The following is a 22,545-nucleotide window of genomic DNA, read 5'->3' as shown; positions in this document are numbered from 1 at the left end:
AAGCTGACGCTGGTCTCACCGCACGTGCTTTTATAGCCTCCTGGTCATTACGTCACCCGCCGTGACGTCTCGCCCAGCTGTTAGTCTGATTACACACGAGATTCAGAGCCCGTCACGCTGAACGGCGTTCCCCTAGCGTTTTCGACGCAGCTCGAGTTCCTGAAGAGGAAGTATATTTTAAAGGAATGTCAAAAACATGATAATACAATGATACTTTGATATTTATCATGGTCCTAAATGTTTAGCATATTCAAATACCATTGTAATTAAAGTTTACTCTGAGAAAAGCATAATATGCCCATGGTATCATGCCAAAAACATGATAATACCATGCAACTGTGATATATACCATATTCAAATACCATTCACTCAGAGGAAAGCATGGTATGCTTGTAGTATCATGTCAAAAACATGGTCATACCATGATACTTTTAGGTTAAGGGGTGCCTAAAGCACAGCAGGCAGACCCAATCTGCATGGAGGAGCTCATATAACCTCTGCAACTCTAAGCTGGGGCTGATAAATGCGTATTTTAGTGCTGAGAGCATGGTGAATGAGGCTCCGCCCCGGCTACACAATCTCTGTATCTATTGACGACCGTAGCGCACAGCTGCCTGCAGAGCTGGACAGATCAAGTGTACGAGGCGCTGCTCTTTTGACCTGCGCTCCGGGCAAATTACTTTCAGTTGATATTGGAATACTTTAAGAAGAACATTAGCGGGGGGGAAAAAAAACAGTTTCCAACGGAATACGGATTTCGGATAGAAAAAAAGTTTGGATCGTGTAATTACTGGAGCGAGTTTTCGGACTTCATGATGAGCGCTGTTGTGGCCACTGAGGGCCTGTTCTTTTCCGCCTTACAGCCCAGCACCTCGGTCACCACATATGCGATCCCGACCGATGACCATCCCAGGAGGGATCAGCTGTCTAAAGCCAGACGCGTCCAGCAGCAGGTCCAGCAGCGCATGGCGGAGAAATCCTCATCCTCATCCCGACTCAACGCCTCCACAGGTGAGTAGAACCTGTTGATGATCCGTTAACCGGGATCATGTGCGCTTTAAAACAGCATGTACACTGTTCTAGAATGTGCAAATAAGTTTTAAGCAAACTTTTAAAACTTTAAACTTAAACTTTTTAAACTTTAGTAAATTACGATGTACAATTTTAGGCTACTCATATTTTAGGTGACAGTATTAGAATATACAAAATTTTAATATTATGGATTTTTTGTCCTTTAAGATTATTATAAATACACATTTGTTGTTATCATTTTTTAAAAACAGAGTAAATAAATACAAGCCTTTTTATTGACTCTATAACTATTTTTTCCTCATTTAAAATTCTAATATTTTTACTCATTCCAACGCCAATGATTATCAAACTAGTAGTTATGTAAATACATAATAAAATGAATACTATACTATAACTAATTCTATTATATGTTGTTAAGTTTAAGTAAGCAATCTATCAGTAATGTATAAGCAGAACATTCCTTCAATAGCTGAACTTGTGAACACAATAGCTCTGCTTCGACTTTCAGTGACACTGATAGGATTTGTTTTGCATCAGAATGCAAATATCTGTTTGGCCTTGATGTTTTGGCCACAGTCATTGCATTAGCTGCAGGTGCACACACTAGTTTTCCAGCATGCTTGTTATGTTGCTTTGTTAATAAGAGACAAAAAAACTGACGTTTTTGTGTGCGTTCAAGTGATCATTTCATTCATTTTGTTTTGCATTTGGTTGGATTCCACTGCTGGGAACCCCCTAAAACAGGACATTGGAACAACTGATATCCTGACACTTTCCTGAATATGTTGGCCCTCATAAGAATGAAGTTCAACTTGTAAACGTTACATAAGCTCGTATGAATGGAAAACCGCCCCATTGTTCTTTAATGAAACCTTGACAAGATATATAGATGCTTTCAAATGCAAATGTGTAAAATGGATCACTCAGCACATGTGATTTAGAGATGTAAGCCATTGTGAGCAGTGTGTGTGTGTGTGTGTGTGTGTGTGTGTGTGTGTGTGGATGTTTGTGGAGGAGGAGGAGGAGTGTAGATAACCCGTGGGAAAGGTATCACTTTCTTCTCTGGCTTAGTAAGGCAGGTAGAAATTAGGGCAAACCTCACTCTCCACCTCCCAAACACCCCACCCCCACTGCCCCGTAAAAGTACAGCTTTCTCTAGTCAAGAAGGTGGCTGAAATATAACGTTACTAATGCTTGACAGAAGCACGTATAACATTATATTAAAAATCACAAATTAATTGAATCTTTTTTTAAAGGGAACAGCGCTGCTTTTAAAGTGAAATCTGTCTGTCATTGATGGAAATCAAAAAAAAAAGAAAAAGAAATCACTCGACTGCTCTAGTCACTGATTAACTTTTGTAGCTTGAATAAAGATTCATCTATAGTTAATGCATATACAGTTTATAGTTTATATGAAGATTGTTTTAAGTTTACTTAAATTAAGTTATATTTCTCAGAGCCTATTAAATTATAAAAACAATGTTTTTTTCAATTATACTGTAATGTTGAATGGCTATAATTAATAGCTATAATTGAGGGAAAATGCATTTAATAGAGACACCAATATTGGTAGTAGCCTATCATTGATACTGGTCTTCATTAATGAGGCTACTTAGTACAAATAAACACATATTTAAAATACACAATCTTTATGTTGTTTCTACATTAATTTGGAGATTCAGTTTGAAATTATGACAATATAAATTTAATGCTGTGTTCACGTGTAATTCATCAACTGTTCATTTACAACACACAGAGAGAGAGAATTGAATTACCACCGTTTTGCCGCGTTTCTCTATTAACACTCGTGCATCTTCGGAATCGGAGCTGCACGGAAAGTTACAAAAAATAACCTACCAGCAATGTAAATGATTTTTAAAATATATTAGAATGAGCACATTACAATATAAATTTATTAGAACGTAGGTGAAATTCAGTGCAGTCATGTATCGTGATATGCATCGTATCGTGATATGCATCGTATCGTGATATGCATCGTATCGTGATATGCATCGTATCGTGATATGCATCGTATCGTGATATGCATCGTATCGTGATATGCATCGTATCGTGGCCTCTGTATCGTGATACGTATCGTATCGTGACTTTGCTGGTGATACACAGCCCTAATAAATATATTAATATGCAATTAATCACAATTAATTACAGAAAATGCGTGATTCGTTTTTTTAATCAATTGACAGACAGCAACTACCGTTGACCTTTTATAGATCTTGGTGTTGGTATATTAGTTCATTTTAATGCTGAATATGCATTTCAATTTAATTAGTAATTTTATAGGCCCCCCAGAAAGAGATTGGACGGCCCCCACCCCTTGGCCCCCTTCAAATTTTCAATTTGATAATCCGGCCCTCAAATGAAACTAATTGAATAGCCCTGTTCTATACGTATACAGATCTCATGAAAGTCAGCAAAGTCCATTTCTTTCTTAATATTTCACTTTTCACAGTTGTGATTGTAAATCAAAAGTCTGATTAATATGAATAGGAAACAACGTTCCCAGTAGCACTTGAGAAAATCTGGCAGAAACTATAGCTTTTGGGGTGCCTGTTAGCGAGAGGAATGTTAGGCATTTAGCCTTTGACCCTATTGTTGCCCCTAATCACAATAAGTGACTTGGAGAGCTGTATCTGGTCAATGTTAGAGAACGAGTTTGGACATGACCTTTTAAAAAGAAGACGAAATGACTCAGCTGCAATCCTTCACTCTTCAAAATTAAGGTTCTTTATTTGTGTCCATTGTTCCTTGAAGAACTTTTAACATCCACGGAACTCTTCCATTGCATAAAAGGTCCTTTATAGTGAAAAAGGTTCTAAAGATGAAATAAAAACTGTTTTCTAAGAACTGTTTACTGAAAGGTTTTTTTAGGGAACCAAAATGGGTCTTCTGTGGCATCACTGTGAAAAACTTCTTGGGACCTTTATTTTTAAGATTGTTGAGTGATTTTTTTCCAACTGCAATTTTCTATAGAATATTTACAGAAGAATAAGTCAATATATATGAATATATATTTTAGTCATAGTTTAGTAGTAATTTATCATGCAAATCCACAATCCAACAGTTTTTTTTTTTCATTTTGTAGTCAGCTTACACACTCAGTTTACGCTCAGTTTGACCTGGTCTGTGCTACATTCTTGGTCACACCTCCATGTCCTTTGCCGAAGAGTTTCCTTCCATTTGATTCAGAGTGTTTTATCAGTAGGCCAGTTCTATTTTGGCTTATGGGAGACTTGAATGGGAGGATGTGAGATGTTAAATCATTTCAGAAAAGAATAACCCTGAATTAAGCAGTTGTCTTGCTTTGAGGGTGCATTCATTCGCATATAACAGCCAACTGCTGCGTTGCAATTATCCTAAAAATATGGTGCACAGTACACGCTATTTAATTGTCATTAAGATTTATGCTCTGTTTCTCAGATTTTATAACCACGTTCCCAGGGAATGTAGGGATTGCATGGGTTTTAATCATCCTCAGACTCATTGTGGTGATTTATTGAGCATGTGGTATAAGAAGCTCACACTTCTCTGTCAATATCAACAGCAATAACTTTAGAATGTTGTTATTGTACATGGGTTTGTAATGGAACATTTTAGACGGACCAGCCACATGACTCATGTGGTCGTAGGACAGATTTGCCATGCTTTTTGTAATTTTTTTTTTTTATTAATATATGTATTTTTCATTTTTACATTTTGCAATTGTTTTGTAGAAAAAAAACGGACCAGCCACATGACTCATGTGGTCGTAGGACAGATTTGCCATGCTTTTTGTAATTTTTTTGTTATTAATATATGTATTTTTCATTTTTACATTTTGCAATTGTTTTGTAGAAAAAATTTTTTTTTTACTTTCTAATAATATATGTATTTAAAATCATCACCATCATTGTAATATCTATCAATACAGCCTGTCTTTACCAATTATATTACGTTACGTAAGTAATTAATTAAGGTGTTGGTATGTACTTTTAACTCACTGAAAAACAGGAGGAGATGAGCAAAGACACGCATGTCACGCCAAGCCTCTCTAAAACAAAACAGATGTTTCAATTTTAGAAGTAATCTTCCCCTAAACACTCTTCCACCCCAATCTAAAGGAATTTAGCATTTAATAAACTTCTGTATCTGCTGGCTACCAGGGAACCATCTCAATACAGTGCACTTCAAAGGTCTGAAATCTTGCCAGTTCAAAAAATGCTGATTTTTAAGAATTCATCAAAATAAAGACAGCTGTGGTCAGGTCTTGAACCTTTAGACATTCTTGCCATGACTTTAATTTGGACCTTTAGGCTTCCTGTCAGACTTCCTACAGACAGCTTAGAAACTCTAGTGGAAACAGGAATTAGTTGTGTTTTATGATAAGACCGTTTGAGGAGGAGGGTGTGATAATGACGCTAATGAAGAATTTGTAAACATTTTGAAAGATTATGGAAATGTAGACTGCATTATCATACCATTTTCGACATTATTATTACCAAAATGAGAGCTCTTCTTAGGGAGCACTTGTAATTAGTTGTGCATAATGTTTTAATTGGTTTGCATAAACGAATAAAATATTAAGATAGATGGTTAACACCCTTAAACCCAATGAGTTCAGTATTTTTCTTTTATTTCTTCAGATAAACAATCTAAAGATGTGCCAAATCTGCTCTTTTCATCTATTGAGCAACGTCCCCTATCACATTTATATAGAGCTCTAGCTGAAATTCATCTCTCCTCTGGGAAGAACAATATGGTTGACCTTATCTTTCTATCATTGGAAAGACTGAACTTATTCCACTTCTCTCAATCCAGCCTTGGCTTGTTGTATTTTCTTACGTCCATTAGTACTGTGATGGAGCTGACTCACATTGGTTTGTTGAATGTAGGCAATTTGTGTTACTGTCCCACTGCTACAATGTTTTCATACGGTTCTATTATATGTCTATATATTATATATCTATTATATTCTATTATATTCTATCAACCACTTAAGTTAGGGTTTTTTTTGTCTGCGAAAGTCAGTGTACAGAGGAAAGAAAGAGAAGAAGAGAGCATAACCGTAAAGGAATTAGTTGTGTTTTATGATAAGACCGTTTGAGGAGGAGGGTGTGATAATGACGCTAATGAAGAATTTGTAAACATTTTGAAAGATTATGGAAATGTAGACTGCATTATCATACCATTTTCGACATTATTATTACCAAAATGAGAGCTCTTCTTAGGGAGCACTTGTAATTAGTTGTGCATAATGTTTTAATTGGTTTGCATAAACGAATAAAATATTAAGATAGATGGTTAACACCCTTAAACCCAATGAGTTCAGTATTTTTCTTTTATTTCTTCAGATAAACATTCTAAAGATGTGCCAAATCTGCTCTTTTCATCTATTGAGCAACGTCCCCTATCACATTTATATAGAGCTCTAGCTGAAATTCATCTCTCCTCTGGGAAGAACAATATGGTTGACCTTATCTTTCTATCATTGGAAAGACTGAACTTATTCCACTTCTCTCAATCCAGCCTGGGCTTGTTGTATTTTCTTACGTCCATTAGTACTGTGATGGAGCTGACTCACATTGGTTTGTTGAATGTAGGCAATTTGTGTTACTGTCCCACTGCTACAATGTTTTCATAAGGTTCTATTATATGTCTATATATTATATATCTATTATATTCTATTATATTCTATCAACCACTTAAGTTGAGGTTTTTTTTGTCTGCGAAAGTCAGTGTACAGAGGAAAGAAAGAGAAGAAGAGAGCATAACCGTAAAGAACAGAATAGAGCACTAAAGTACCTTCAAAACATTGAAAATAAGACAAAGGACCACCCTATGATGTCATCCTGCTTTCCTTCTGTTTCATTCTCTTACCGTGTGATTGATATAGCAGACTTCCCCTCTCACCCGTGAAATAACTTCCTTTGAGCATGTTTTGGAGACTTAAACCTAATGTATTTTCACATATCTAACAGATGTGAACAACTAATCAGCATTATTTGCAGCAGACTGTGTTGAGAAGCCAAGCACTGATAGAAACCCGATCTCTTAAAATTCGTTGAAGCACAAAGTCAGAGAGCTGAATGCCAAACAAAGATCAGGTGACACACTGGGTCTTATGTCACTGTTGACCAATGTAATACTTTGGAAGAAATCCCATCAAAATGAAAGCCACCTGGGAGAGACATTTTCCTGGGTTGTTCTTGTTTCTCTGAATACAGTGAAACAGCAAAAGTTAAATGTAAAATTGGTCATTTACTTACTCGATTCTGTGAAACAAATGTCGTAGTTTTTTGGTCCATACAATGAAATCAATGTTATTTTGAACACCACCAACTTCATTGTATGAACTAAAACAGTTGAGACTTTAATTAAAACATTTTTGGTTCCACAGAAGGAGAAACTCATTTTTGAAAAGTCAAACAATGTCAGAATTTTCATTTTTTGTTGAAAGGCAAAGAATATACACAAAGAAGTTAGACACAAAAATCCTCATAAACATTTTAATTGTCCTCTTTTTCAGAATTTGACGGCCACACGTCCACTGTAAGATACCAAACCAAAACCCCTGGATTCAGTTCCAAGTCTGTTATCAACAATGGCAACAGAACAATGGCAGTAAGTGTGACCACATTCACTACATTTCCAATTGCATCAATTATCTTGACGCAAATGCTAACTGAGCTTGTTTTAGTAAAGGATTAAGCTTTACACTAGACCTGCGATAACATTTCTGTATCATTCAAGGTCCAATTTTAAAAGCCCAGACAGAATTCAAATTGTTTACAGAAAGAAATCACATTAATTTCAATCGGCAAGTTCTTGATATTAGCTACTGAGTTAAATTCTATCATTTTAAATTGTTTTACACTGATAGCAATATTAAAATCTAGTCAGAAAAGCCATCCACGAATAGTTATTTGTTGGATTGATTGCAAAGTCCACAATCCCTTGACAATGACACTCTGTTTGGCTGCACCCTGCAAACACAATGATGTGGTATTTTGCGTCTTCCTGAGGGAGCTGTGTTTAGAAAATGAAGTGCAGTACTAGCAAGCTGCGGAATTGAGCTCAGCACCCAATGTGCTTCCGAAACATTCCTAACCCAAGACCTCATGAGCCAAATGGTGGACCGGAGGCCACGTTACCCCTTCTGTGTGATAGCAGTGAGCCTGCAAGAGCAGTTAGCATGTGCTTAATCACTCATATCAGACACAAAATGTTGCTTTTTGAATAATTGTTATATTCATATGACTCCCTTTTATTCAGACGCCTCGACTGTCTCAGTACGCGGGAGAATTTTCCTCTCGCTCTGCGGTAGAAATGGGCACTCGGCACAGAATCAGCCATGGCGTGCCTATGCCCGCTGTAGTGGGCCGCCCGTACATGTACCATGATGATGCACATCTGAGTGGCTCTTACAACCAGATGCAAACATTGGAATCAAGGACGCTGAGTCGGGCTGAACAGGAGGCGGCAGCAATGGCCGGACTCACGTTACAACGGCAGCCATCTCCTGTGGGGAACTGGGTGGCATCCTATGGCCACAGTTCTTCGCCCAATGTGGTGCAAAGACAGCGTACCCTCAGTGGGACCCTGGCGCGAGAAGGTTACAATACAGGATGGAGGGAGGCGGAGCTGGCTAATCAATATTCATTTAAAGGCCCTTCCCACCGAACCATCAGCCGCATAAATAATCGTCAGGTGCAGCAACAACAGCAGCAAAGGCTGAGCAGCAGCTCAATGCAGTGGCAGCAGATGTCCACTGGGGGCACCAGTATGATGGGTGCTGGGCATTACCAGGGCACCATGAAGAGAGCGGGGTCTGTGCATAGTATGAAGAGTGTCGGTCGTGGTGTGGACGTTTATGACGGATTGGCCGTTGGAACCACAGATGCTTTTGGCGGGTAATGTAAAATTATTTTTTAATTGATCAGCTTATTGCCACAGTCATTTCCTAAGAAGAAGAAAAAAAGATTTGACACCATTTAGTCATGTTCTCATGCCATGTCTATATAATTCAAGCCTGTGTAGATATACAACGTAGAAGCATTTAATACAATGCAATATGCATGATGAGAACTTTTGCTTTAAATGCATGATGATACATCATCAGTTATTTTCACATCTTAAACACACATTACCATTCGAAATTTGATTTGATTTAAAAAAGTAATATTGTAAAATATTATTACATTTTAAAATTACGTTTTTAATTTGTGTATATTATTTTAAAATGTAGTTCATTCCTGTGATGGCAACGCTGAAATTTCAGCAGCCGTTACTCCAGTCTTCAGTGTCACATAATCCTTCAGAAATCATTAATATGATGATTTGGTGCTCAAGATACATTACACTCTTAAAAATAAAGGTTCTTTATTGGCATCAATTATTCCACAAAGAACATTTACCATCCATGGAATCTTTTCATTCCACAAAAGGTTCTTTACAGTGGAAAAAGGTACTTTAGATTATTAAAATGTTCTTCACACTAAGAAAAAAAGTTTATTTTAAGAACTGTTCACTGAAAGGTTCTTTGGGGAACCAAAACTGGTTCTTCTATGATATTGCTGTGAAAACCCCCTTTTGGAACCTTTATTTTTAAGAGTGTATTATCAAGACTGTGAAACAGTTGTGCTACTTAATATTTTTGTGGAACCTATGAAAAATTATTTCAGGACTCTTTGATTAATAGAACGTTCATAAGAACAGCGTTTATTTGAAGATGGTAATATGTAACAATCCAAAAGTCTTTAATGTCAATTTTAATAAATTTGAACCTTTGAATGGAAATGTATTAAATTATGCTTCAAATTATGACTCGCAAATTAAAAATTTTTATTCCATAAAATAACATTTCATGTGTAATCTATTTCAAGTATATTAGATTTTTATATTATATATTTATAACACTTTCCTTTTTGTTTTTGTGTGAATGAACAGAATCCATAACCTGGACATGACTACAGCAATCAGTTACATCTCTTCCACTGATGTTGCCATGCAAATGTTGGGAGCAGCCTATATACAGCATCAGTGTTACCATAGCAATGAAGCCAAGACCATGGTAAAAATATATACAGAGTTCTGGCATGAAACTCTAGATAGCGCAGTCCGATAGGTCTAACTCAATCTGACCTAATGACATCATTATCACATGGCTCAGCTGATTGGTTCTCTCCTGTATCGGTAGCCAATGAGCTCGCTGCTCAACATTCAAATATATGACTAGTGCTTGCTGTAGCAGTTGCAGCTTGTTTCAGAAACCCACCACCTTCCCCAGCTCCACCTGTATAGATCTATTTCTTACATGCTCACAGCAGCATGTTGTGGATGTATTGGCAGTAGCAAGTCTCGGTAATTGCTCTGCCACAGCAGCAGCAGCGTAGCAGATCTATTCCGCCAAGACCAAATACATTAACATTGTCATGTACATTACCATGCCAGTCCCTCCGAGAGTTGTCATGACAGAAATATAATTATATATTTATCAAATCAGCAATATACATTTGAAACAAAGGACACTATGGAAATAACACATACTGTACTATGCAAGAACTAAGGAAATTCAAATAGAGATCCAATTTTACCTTTATATTTCACACTAGTCAGTAAACCTCATGCTCTTATTAATGTCCTTGTAAAATATATTTAATATTGGTATGATTTTTCCAAATAACCACTAATATTTGATTTTTTTAACTTCAAAACATTTCACATTTCAGTCGAAATCAACAACAAAATGAGATATTTTTTTAATTTTGTGATTGGTTAAGATGTCATACTTTCCATTACCTTGGGGTCCATCCTGGGCAGACAGCAATTTGCTTACTTTGTATACGGCAACTTTCAGTCCAGGGCAGCAACAGAGCTCTGTTTGGACAGGATTAGAGGGCGTACACACAGGATGTGTTCTTCCTTTCAAAAACAGCTAGATGAAGTGCATCCGACAGGAACAGAATGCTGGGTCTAGTGACATGTTTTAAAAAGTTGAACTCTTATGAACTTCACAATCCATCTTAAAAACTCAAAGCTCATGTGAGATGCTGAAGAAACAGGCAGCAGCGACCAAAGGCTGATGCCTAAGTAGAAAAACCAGCTGTGTAAAAAATAGCGCAGAGGGAATCCTCCTCAAGTGGTTGGTTGCTTTCTCTGTTGAGTGGTCAATAGACAAAATGACCAAAATTCCTTTTAGAATCTTTAAAAGTAAACCATGTTCTAGGGAAGAAATTAAGTCAAAGAGGCAACTCTACAATTGGTTAAACAAATCTAGTTGTCAGCAAAATATATATTTGTATAATTAATGGAGCATGGCACTGCTCAAGGCTAAGCTGCTTTTTCTTTGCTATTGTTATGTTATACTCAAGCCAGATGGAGAGAATACCTTCACCCTGCCCTTAATCTTTATCCTGGACCTCAGGGGGCAGAACATTCCACCTGAGAGCACATCATAGCAAAACATAGACAGATGTCTGAGCAGGTTGCCATGTTGGGCTGAAAAAATGTTCAGGAGATTAACCTTTTGATTTTTGTCTATAAAGTTTGAAGCACAAAAATGGGATTTAGATATAGTACATGGGATCACTTAGGAATCAGGATAAGCAATAAAATGATTAACAAAAATTATTTCTCACAGAACTAAACTAGATGTTTTTCTTGTTGCACAGGTGCGCAGTTTGAAGGGCATCTCGGCATTAGTACAGCTGTTTAGCAGTGAGAACCAAGAGGTTCAGCGCTATGCGACAGGTGCTACACGCAACCTCATCTACGAGAATATGGACAACAAGACAGCACTTATCGAAGCCGGTGGCATTAGCAAACTAATTGGTGCTTTAAGAGAACCCGATGATGAACTACACAAAAATATCACAGGTATGTTTGTGTGAGTTTTGTTTTTCAGTGCAAGGTACATTTTTGGACTGTGAATACAAAGTGGCACTCGGGTCTTGATTCAGAACAAAAGTCCACCTGCATCAGTTGGGTGATCCAACTTGGAGCAGAATTGTCAGTGCAGACAGGTGGAGAGTTAAGAGCAGCGAGTGTATTTGGAGAAACAAAGAGAGAGTAGAAAAGAAAAAAGTGGTCTGGCTGTTTCCTGGAATCACTCCAAGTCTCAGATGCAGTGGGAAGTAGACTCCCAGAGGCCTTTGTGCTTTGTGAGCTCTGCTGTCACCCCCACCCCCTCACGCACCCACACTCACTTAATAAACAATCCTTGACATTCTTTCCTGCTGGACTCAGGGTTGCCAGGTCTCTTAGTGACATTTTATGACCTGTACTCTTATCTGTGTTGGCTTTAAACCTCACAGGACACTAGCAGCTTAGCGTTCCGTCTAGTAAACATCCCCATACTAAACAACGTTTGAGAGCTTGGACCATAAATGTAAAAAAAAAAACATTTTTATACATATTAATCAGACATTAACATATATTTCTACTAGATTACTACTTATGTTGCCAGGTCTCTTAGTGACATTTTATGACCTGTACTCTTATCTGTGTTGGCTTTAAACCTCACAGGACACTAGCAGCTTAGCGTTCCGTCTAGTAAACATCCCCATACTAAACAACGTTTGAGAACTTGGACCATAAATGTAAAAAAAAAATCATTTTTATACATATTAATCAGACATTAACATATATTTCTACTAGATTACTACTTATAATATGTGTAGTAGTTCTCAATTATGCACTTTTTGCAACATTTGAATTTTAATGCTTGACTAGTTTTCAATGACTGGGCAGTCACACTGTATGTTAATATATTTATCCCTGCAATGTCAGTTCATCAGCTATTTTCATAATGAAATGAATAAACATGTTTTAAATTTTGAACATAACTTTATTTATTTAATAATACAATTTATCAACAAAAATGTATTTTTTTTTATTACATAAATCCATTTAGTTTTATGAATGAATTATTTAGTCTTAATGGCAGAAAACCATATGATTTTTTTCTTATTTTTACAAACCACATGGTTTAGGTGGTAAAATTGGAAGGTCAGATTACAAAAAAAACAGTGATATAATTAAAATGTAATAGGTTATTAGCTGTTACAGTCCATTAGCATTTACGAATATATATTATATTTACAAGCAAAAAGCTAAACCCATTAAAGAGGACTAAATAATATAAATTATAAATGTCTTTGACAAATTTCTCTCTTTGTCTCTGTAGGCATTTTGTGGAACTTATCTTCTAAAGACAGTCTAAAGGAGAGGCTGGCCAGAGAGGGTTTGTCTGAGCTGACGGAGAGAGTGCTGGTGCCTCTGTCTGGAGGAGGAGATGCTGGTGTCATTCAACAGAGTGCATCTGAGGCTGATATTTTCTACAACACCACAGGCTGCCTCAGGTACACACCTCACATTTACATGCATGCATTTAAATGCATTTAAGTTCCAATACCTGCATGCACATGCGTGCACAGCATGGTCAACAATGAACTAGAGCATGGGGCAAAAATGTCAACGAATGTAGTAAAAAGCCCCAGATATTTAAAGGGGTCATATGATGCTTTTTTAAAGATCATTACTCTCTCACACACACGCGCGCGCGCGCACACGCACACACACACACGATGCGCAAAACTCCACGTTTGAACAGTCAGTAGCAAATACTTAAACTAAAAACAAAACAGTAGCTGATTCAGAAGCGCCAGATTGTCATAGCAAAGTCAGAATTACCTCCTCTCCTAGGTTCACGAAACGGTCGTCCATAAAATGCATTGCTGTTCTGTTGTAAGTGATCTTAAAGATTCCTAAATGCATCTACTTTCGGTAGGCCAAATAAAGGGCTTTTGCTTTCGCCTAGAAACACACAGCGTCTCCCTGACATGGCTGCTTCAACACTAACTGCGGTTACTGAAACCACGCCTTCTTTCTTTGCGTGCACATTTGGGCGCATTATGCAAATATTTCCACATAGTGAGGTAGATATGTGGGGGCGTGTTAGAATGAGCCGTTTTAGGGGGGTGTGGCAGAGTCTTAACTTTGATAAAGAATATCTCTTTGGTTTTGAGACTTTAGTCTTTGCAACTTCAGGGATCTTATCTATGCACAATCAGCTTGTAACACTCCAAAGAGAAAGGAAAACTTGAAATCGCATCATATGACCCCTTTAAATTGTGGGAGCATAAAATGTATCCGTAATGAATGCTTCATTTTAACATTGAAAAAATAACATAATATAAAATTATACTGTATATTTCGGAATATATATATTTCATCCTGTTATTGTGTGTTATGTCAGGTACTTGTATATGTGTTACAATTGTACCTGAAATAAAGCAAATAAAAATAAGAGTTAATTTCTGATGCACAGATAAACTGTGCACACAATCAGTCACATGTTTTCATTGGTTAACAACCTTAAATATGAATGTTTATGGCTGGTTGTCACTGTTTGTAATATGTAAGTTTGTGAAAGACACCAGACAAAGAGTATACAACGTGTCAGATTTCCCACTGGAAAGATTTATAGCCACAATAAAGATTAACCTGCTATAAATATTTCAACACAAATGCATGAAAAAAAAAAACATCTCGAGATGTTAACAACACCCCTTTTATACGCACTGAAGGAACCTGAGCTCGGTGAATGAAAGAACCAGGCAGCAGATGCGGGAAACTCGAGGGCTGGTAGACTCTCTGGTTGGATACATCGAAAACTCCCTACAGGAGGGAAAAGGAGAGGACAAGGTCAGACATGACAATCAACATTCAAATGTAATGTGTTAGCCTTGAGCCTAGTTCTCAGATGGCAATTAGAAAATGAATCTAATGAATCTGTAATCTACAACATCATTTCCAAAAGCATTTGAAATCCTCATTCTGTAATTCTGCGCCTCTAGGGAGTAGAAAACTGTGTATGTGTCCTGCGCAACCTGTCGTACCAGCTGTACTCTGAGATCCCTTCTTCAGTTCAGATGCGTTTGGAAGGACCCACTCGAGCACAGGACACGCGACACAACGACCCCATCGGCTGCTTCACACCACAGAGCAAGAAAACAAAAGATGTCAGTCACTCTTCCGCAGTCTTCTACACAAATTTTATTGTATTAGCAATATTATTAGCCTTACTTGGGAAATTTTTCACAAACCTAATCTGATATTTCATTAAAATCGCAGATTTTAAATAGGATATTCTTTGAATACATATACTATACTATACTATACTATACTATATACAGTATAGTGTAAATGATAATACATATACTACCATTAAACAGTTTGGGGATAGTGAGATTTGTTTTAAATGTTTTTGAAAGAAGTCACTTATGCTCATCAAGACTAAATTCATTTGATCAAAAATTTAGTAAAAACAGTAATGTTTTCTATTTTAATATTTTTTGGAAATATATTAATATGGTGGCAAAGCTCAATTTTCAGAAGCCATTACTCCAGTCTTCAATGTCACGTGATCTTTCAGAAATCATTCTAACATGTCTTATTATTATCAATGTTGAAAAGAGTTGTGCTGCTTAATACTTCTGTGGAAACCATGATACTTGTTTTTCAGAATTTCATTGATGAATATAATTTTTTTCAAAAACATCAACCTTTATTTGAAACTGAACATTATAAACGTCTTTACTTTCACTTTTGATCAATTTCATGCATCCTTGCTGGATAAAAGTATTAATTTCTTAAAAAAAAAAAATCTCACTCACCCCAAAACCTTTGAACAGTAGTGTAGTTGTCTCTCCAGTGCAATAGACAGAGGTATTATACTTCATATCTGCAGTCTGTCACTAATGAGTTTATAATGTGTCCCATTAGAGGAATCAAGACCTGACCACCTTCTCTGAAGTGGCACGAGTCCCTAAAGGAGCAGAGTGGCTGTGGCACCCTAAGATAGTCGCTCTATACAACCGCATCCTGCAGAGCTCCGAAACAAACACAGCCACCCGCGAGGCAGCGGCGGGAGCCCTGCAGAACATCACAGCGGGCGACAGCAGGGTGAGACACCAGATCTGACACTGAACTTTTCACAACTAAATTCCATTACTCATATTTAATCTAATTTGTGAGACGTAATCATATGTTATGTCATAATCTTAATTGTAGTTGAATGTGTCACTTTTAGCACTGATTGTAATGTTCAGTGTGTTCTTAAACTCTCCTACTTATTCTGTCTGCATGTTTTTCCCATAGAATTTTTCCATTTCTCATTGTTCTCCTATACTCTTATGAAATCTCTGTGAAATCCCCCATTTGGAGCCTTTATTTTTAAGAGTGCATGTGTCTTTGTGTTTTATCTGGCTGACAGTATAACTAATTATTCTCTGTCTCTCTTGTTTTCCTTCTCTCACCATTTTCCTGTGTTCTCTGTTAGTGGGCCTCTGTGTTGAGTCGTGTGGCGCTGGAGCAGGAGCGGATGTTGCCGGTGATTCTCGACCTGTTGCGAAGCCCCACAGATGCCGAGTTCCGTTCTCTCACGGGTCTGCTGAGGAACCTCTCCCGACACTGCAAAAACAAAGCTGACATGGGTTAGTGAATGACTTTCTGCTCCAGCTCCAGTCTTTAATTACAACTTAATGTGTAAAACATCCCAGCCAAGATTTCAACATTCTGGCAAAGAAAATGTCTAGATCAGTAAAAACCTACATGAAGTTTTGCGCAAGACAATAACTACGAAAAAGCTTCTGACAATCTATATTTTTCTTCTCACTTGCCAAGAGTGCGCCGGTCCCCCACGTAGTATTAAATGGATTTCTTACACATTGTTTTTACTCCCACACATTCTTTTCAGCTCCCATCAGACTCATACTTGTATCATTCCCAGTATCCGCTGCCGCCCGTTTATCCCCACCCTGACCTCAGTTCTCTGCTTCACTGTAATCAAAAAAATAAGTATCGCTTTTTATTTCTCCTCTTTCCTACTACTTGTTTCACTTCTGTTTCAGTTTTTCATAACCATTTCTTACTATGTGTCAATAACAAGTTGTTGTTATTTTAGCATGTGTGTTTGGCTCAGTGTTGTTTTTTTAGGATTACTGATAAACTAATGTAGTTTGATGGTTTGGCGTATTGAGACCAAACTTGCTGTGTGTTATAATAAACGTGACCTGAGACTACCTGCAGTGTTTCGGCGCAGTGCCCCCTAGTGGTCAGGAGATATGAAAAATTAATATTTTTGCTTATAACTTCTGAATGGTTTGGCCAAAAATCACAAAACATTCGGCCATTTTGAATTTAGTCAAAAAATGCAATATTTTAAAAACGCTTAGACTTTGTTATTACGAAAATCGGTATGCATCTTCGGCACCATGCCCTGATGGCACTCAAAAAGTTTGGGCGCAGCGCCACCTTGTGGTCAAAAGTTACAAAGCAATTTATAAAAATGCTAATAACTTTTGCATACATTATAATATTGTAATGAGACTGATTCCTTGCATCATGCTGAGAACATCGATACCAATTTTGCCATAATTGGCTGAACTTCCTGTCCGCCATTTTGATTCATGTTGAAAACCTACTTTTTCGAACTCCTCCTAGACCGTTAGTCCAATTTTCACCAAATTTGACTCGGATCATCTTCAGACCAAGCTGGCAAAAAGTTATGGATTTCGTGTCGATATACGAAACGGTTTTCGTTTAGAGCATCAACGAATTTGCTGGTTAAGATGCCAAAATGCATCTGAGGCTGTATCTCTGCAAAGCTTTGACATATTTGCACCAAACTTTGTATGTGCCATTGTCACAAAAATCGAGTCAAATCATCTTCACACTGTGCTGACAAAATGTTATGGATTTCGTGTCGATAGACGAAAACGTTTTTTGTACAGCGCTGCTACAAATTTTAGGCACAGTGCCAAAATGACTCCCCATGCCATGCTTAGCTCCTCAATTTGCCTCTGGAGTGCTTGGCCCCGTGATTGCTGCTTGCAGCTATATTTCCATCTAAATTTGTTATTGCTTCCTACCCTTAGCTACCAAGGTGGTGAATATTCTGGTGAACAAACTCCCCAGTGATGGACATCAGAAAGAACCTTCTAGTGACGTGGTGGTCAACATCTGTGGGGTTCTCAACAACCTGGTTACAGGAAGCTCTCTAGCTGCGAGAGATATCACTTACTTTGATGGACTACCCAAGCTGGTCAGCATTAAGACATCTCATGACAACAGGTGAAAAAAAACAACATTTTGAAAGAAATTAATGTGTTTATTCAGCAAGGGAGGATTGAATGGATCAAACATGAGAGTAAATACGTTTTTAATGTTACTAAAATGTTTTATTTCAAATTAATGCAGTTTATGTAAACTTTCTATTCCTCAAAGAGTCCTGGGGAAAAAATGAAAAGAGCAAGACGTACTTAAAAGCTGATAATAATTGGTTACATATGGAGAAGGAGAAAAAAAGAGCATGTCACAAATGTGAATATTTTCATTTGTGAGTAAAATCTGACCGAATCTGACCAAAACAAGGTCAAAATTGTGTATAAATTTCAAATTTACTGTGATGGAGTTGAAATAATGTGGCATTTTAGGATTACACTTAACAATAAATAACTAATTTAAGTAATGCTTTACTTAAAACCCTTATGTATAATGCGTTAGAAAGTTATTCATAATGAATGTTATAATGCATTGTAACACTTCATAAATAATTGTAACCAAAGTTAAAAGGCATTATTGTTGTTTGTAATGCATTGTAACACTTCATAAATAATTGTAACCAAAGTTAAAATGCATTATTGTTGTTTGTCATGTGTTTCAATGCATTATACTTTCTAAAAGTGTGTTCAATGAATAGATAAGTATTATAATGTATCATAACTGTGGTTACAATTATTCATGAGACCATACAATGCATTATAAGGTGCATTACAAGGCATAATTACTGCATTAAACAAACTTTCATAATGCATTATACATAAGGGCTTTTAGTAAAGTGTTACCAAACGTTGTAATCAGATATTTAGGATTGAAGGTGCTAGTGTAAGAATTGTCATTTGAAAACCCATATTTGTAGTCCACTATTCAAAATATTGGTTCTTTTATGGTGCTTACAGCCCTGTTACTTTAAACCTGAAGTGAGAAAGTATCATTTCTTTGAAGTTCGGCTGGAACTCAACTGATATGATAAGAAATCAGCAAGGTTTCTTGACATTTTCAGGCATAAATCATACTCTAAATAATCAATTTATATTGGACCTCACCTACCATCTCTCATAGCATTATTGTTGTAATATAGACTATGCTGTTGCATTATTTAGCTGTTTAATCAAGAGCACAATGTCCCAGCGTTGCTTCTCATGTTTCTCCTTCTTATTCTGTCTCAGTCCTGGGAAGCTAAAAGCCGCCAGGGCCGCCTCCACCGTTCTGTCCAACATGTTTCAGTACACCAAACTTCACAAAGATTACAAACAGGTGAGTCTTAGCGTAAAACCCAGCTAAAAGCACAAATGAATGTGTTACTGTTCAGAGTTGCAAGTAGTAGGTGTGTGACAAAGGCCTCTTCTCTGTAATTTGATATTAAATGGATACCTTACTGTATACAGACTTTGCACTGATGGGTATTGTGTGCATTTGCTTACCAAGTATCAGCCTGCTTGGCCAATGGTCAGCTGTTTTATTATGGAAAGTCAATAAAAATGGGCGGTTACAGTGTGTGAATAGCTCAGTTAAGGATACTGTAAAGCTGTTCAGATGCTCTCCTATGTGATATCAGCTCTCTCAGTCAGTTATATTACTGAGCTGGAAAAATATTTACCTACAACCTGTTACTGATTACCAGACATGACTCTTCTGTGTCTCCTGTTTTTACTGTTAAAATGACTTTTCTTTTCTCATGTCTTTAACTATACTGGAGCATATTTACACAAAATGAATTTACTGTGAACACACGCCAAAAACTGATGACAAAAGAAACTATTAACAAACTCAGATAAAGTTTTTTTTCCCCCCAAGACATGTCATTTAACATGGTTTTGTTGAATTAAATAGTTAAAGCCAAAAGTTACATATAGGAAGAGACCATTTGACTCATATGTGACTAACTGTAAATCCTTGTAAATGTACAGTATGATATTCAAATCTAAAGTGAATACTAAAATAAACTTGTAATGAATGTACAGAAAAAAATAACTAGATTTTGTGATCAGAATATGATTGTACAGATTATTTCAAAAATATAACCCAATAAACAAAGTTGAGGTGCACAGTTCTACTCATAGATATCTAAACAAAGCCCAAACAAAACTTGATTCAAAGCACGTCACAAACTGTGCAATCTAGTGATTTATTCTTCCTTGGAAGTGCTCATTGTTGCAGGCCAGTACTTTTGTTATCAAAGAGGTCATTTTTTACCAGCTCTTGCCATTTTTATGTGTTGAGTGCATCAGATGGTCAGTAAATTGACTGTGGGCGGTTCATGGGTTTGCTTGTCTGAGACTGAGACTAGTTAAAGTCTGTTGCGTGTCTGTGGTGTTCAAAATGGCTTTGGTCAGATCAGTGGTCCATCTGAACTGTGACAGTGGAATGCAGGATGTTCCATTCTTCTTTCCACTATCTAGATACAATGTACCAGTATATTTCAGCATTATATGACTACTACCGTTTATATTTAGACTGGTATACACTACTCATTTAGAATTGCTGGTCATTTCTCTTTTTCTGTTTTTAATTTTACAGAAAGGGTTCACAAGACGAGATTTCACGGATATGGCCATCTAATCTCGGTCCATGACTCAGTGCTAAACTCAGTGGACAAGATGGAATTAGACATCCATGGGATTTTACACCAAAGTCACAAAGAGAATGCGAGCAGCCTGTTTCTCTCAAACACACACACACACACACACACATATTGTGACCTGTAGTGGAGTGAGTGAACTCTAAAGTTTTTACTAAGTATAAATTTTAGTCAGCGGCACCATCAAGTATTACAACATGCCGGAAAGAAATGCTTGCAGAGCACTAAGTCTAACAGACAGGCTGAGATGCACACTTGTGTGTGTGGTTGAATGGCTGAATTAATGATATGAACCCGAGGCCTATTTGAGAGAAGGCAGCTTATAGACATGAAACATTAACAGCCATTAGTTCCAGTAGCAACATGTTACTATGAAGAATTCAAAGACTAATTCATTTTCATCAGACCTGCTTATTTTACATAGTTTTGAAACGTAAGCCTGTCCAGCTTGTCCATTTTATGGTCTGGAAAGAGAAACGGAAGTGAACTGGGAACTAAAATGTTGTTACAACTAAAGAAACAGATTTTGTTGGTTTTGCAATAAATATATATGCAATTTTTGCTTTCCATGTAACACTGTTGTGGTTGTTACAGTTACATTAGCCTTGGATTTTGAGTGCAAAAGAGATTCTAAATGACATTATATCTGAAATAAACCTTTGAAGCCTTACTCTGAAAGCACAAATATGACAAACCTATTGCCTTTGGAAATAAATAGAAATGCATATTTGAACATTTGTATGTGTAATTTCCAGAGAATTTTGTAGCAAAATAATTTCCTGCCTTGTTGTGTGCCATTTGCAAAGATTAAACAAATAACCACCAATAATTTTGATATAACTTTCTCAAGTTTGATGTGCAGTCAATGTTATTTTCCACCTCACACAAATATAACACATGAACTAAATTGCTTTTAATGTACTTTATATCCTTTTTCTGAATCAATCCATGTATGCATCAGAGCATATTAATATAACACTTATGCTATTTATCAAATATGGTTCTGATCGTAATTATGAATGAATAAATTCATTAATGTTGAGCATACACTATATGAAGAGTTCAGATGCAAAAGCCTATAAGTGCCATTTGAAACTTTCTTCTAAAATTAGTAATTTTTTTTACCAGGCTCCTATGTGTAGGTTCAGTAATTTCACTTTAATGGCAGTGAATAGGTTCTTTTCATTGCCATTAAAGTGAAATAACATAAGCATAGCAGCCTGAGAAAAATACTAATTTTAGTAGAAATTTCAGCAGATGGCATGTAGAGGCACCTGAACACTTAATACACACTCTCCAGAATGGGAACTGATATAAAAAGTCTTGTGTATGCATACTCAACTCTTTTCTTCTTCTTTTTTGGAAGGCTTCTTGAGGCTAATGGCTGACAGGTTGGAATGCATTATTGGTCAGTGTACAATTGTTGTGGTCTTTAGTTGAGTGCATGGGAACATCCTGAGCCACCACTGACCAAAACAGCTCTCTCTTTAATATAGAGACAGAATTGTAAAGCGCTGATAAACAGCTCTGGCCCGACTTTACTCAGAGAGACAGAGAGTTCAGTGGATGAAGACAGGGTCAGGGAGGGAACAGAGAGATGTTTGTTTTTAAAGATCATCTGCCCAGCATTTTCCTAACAGAGACAAATTCTTAAAGACAGAAGTCAAATTCAAGGCAGGGAAGTGCTCATTGTTGCAGGCCAGTACTTTTGTTATCAAAGAGGTCATTTTTTACCAGCTCTTGCCATTTTTATGTGTTGAGTGCATCAGATGGTCAGTAAATTGACTGTGGGCGGTTCATGGGTTTGCTTGTCT

The 22,545-nt window shown here is 36.9% G+C and overlaps 1 protein-coding gene across 2 annotated transcripts in view; it reads left to right on the top strand.

The window, feature by feature from the left end:
• LOC107740426 (plakophilin-3-like) overlaps positions 1-21,557 on the top strand; it is a 22,660-nt gene extending 1,103 nt beyond the window's left edge. Inside the window, exons 2-14 of one of the 2 annotated variants that reach the window (XM_016552862.1) lie at positions 864-1,011; positions 7,556-7,650; positions 8,302-8,939; positions 9,976-10,099; positions 11,700-11,904; positions 13,214-13,388; positions 14,616-14,733; positions 14,886-15,050; positions 15,814-15,993; positions 16,370-16,523; positions 17,967-18,162; positions 19,320-19,407; positions 20,671-21,557. In XM_016552862.1, coding sequence (XP_016408348.1) covers positions 864-1,011; positions 7,556-7,650; positions 8,302-8,939; positions 9,976-10,099; positions 11,700-11,904; positions 13,214-13,388; positions 14,616-14,733; positions 14,886-15,050; positions 15,814-15,993; positions 16,370-16,523; positions 17,967-18,162; positions 19,320-19,407; positions 20,671-20,712 — 2,328 coding nt within the window. In that variant the 3' untranslated portion in view covers positions 20,713-21,557. Of the gene's footprint in view, positions 1-523; positions 1,012-7,555; positions 7,651-8,301; positions 8,940-9,975; positions 10,100-11,699; positions 11,905-13,213; positions 13,389-14,615; positions 14,734-14,885; positions 15,051-15,813; positions 15,994-16,369; positions 16,524-17,966; positions 18,163-19,319; positions 19,408-20,670 lie in introns of those variants that run through there. The other variant, XM_016552861.1, reaches the window with a different exon arrangement.
• The last annotated feature ends 988 nt before the right edge of the window (positions 21,558-22,545 follow it).

Source organism: Sinocyclocheilus rhinocerous, unplaced genomic scaffold (genome assembly GCF_001515625.1).
Source record: "Sinocyclocheilus rhinocerous isolate Xijiao unplaced genomic scaffold, SAMN03320098_v1.1 scaffold225, whole genome shotgun sequence".
Lineage (NCBI taxonomy): Eukaryota > Metazoa > Chordata > Actinopteri > Cypriniformes > Cyprinidae > Sinocyclocheilus > Sinocyclocheilus rhinocerous.
Note: the sequence above shows the minus strand (reverse complement) of the source record. Positions and strands in the feature narration are given on the sequence as shown.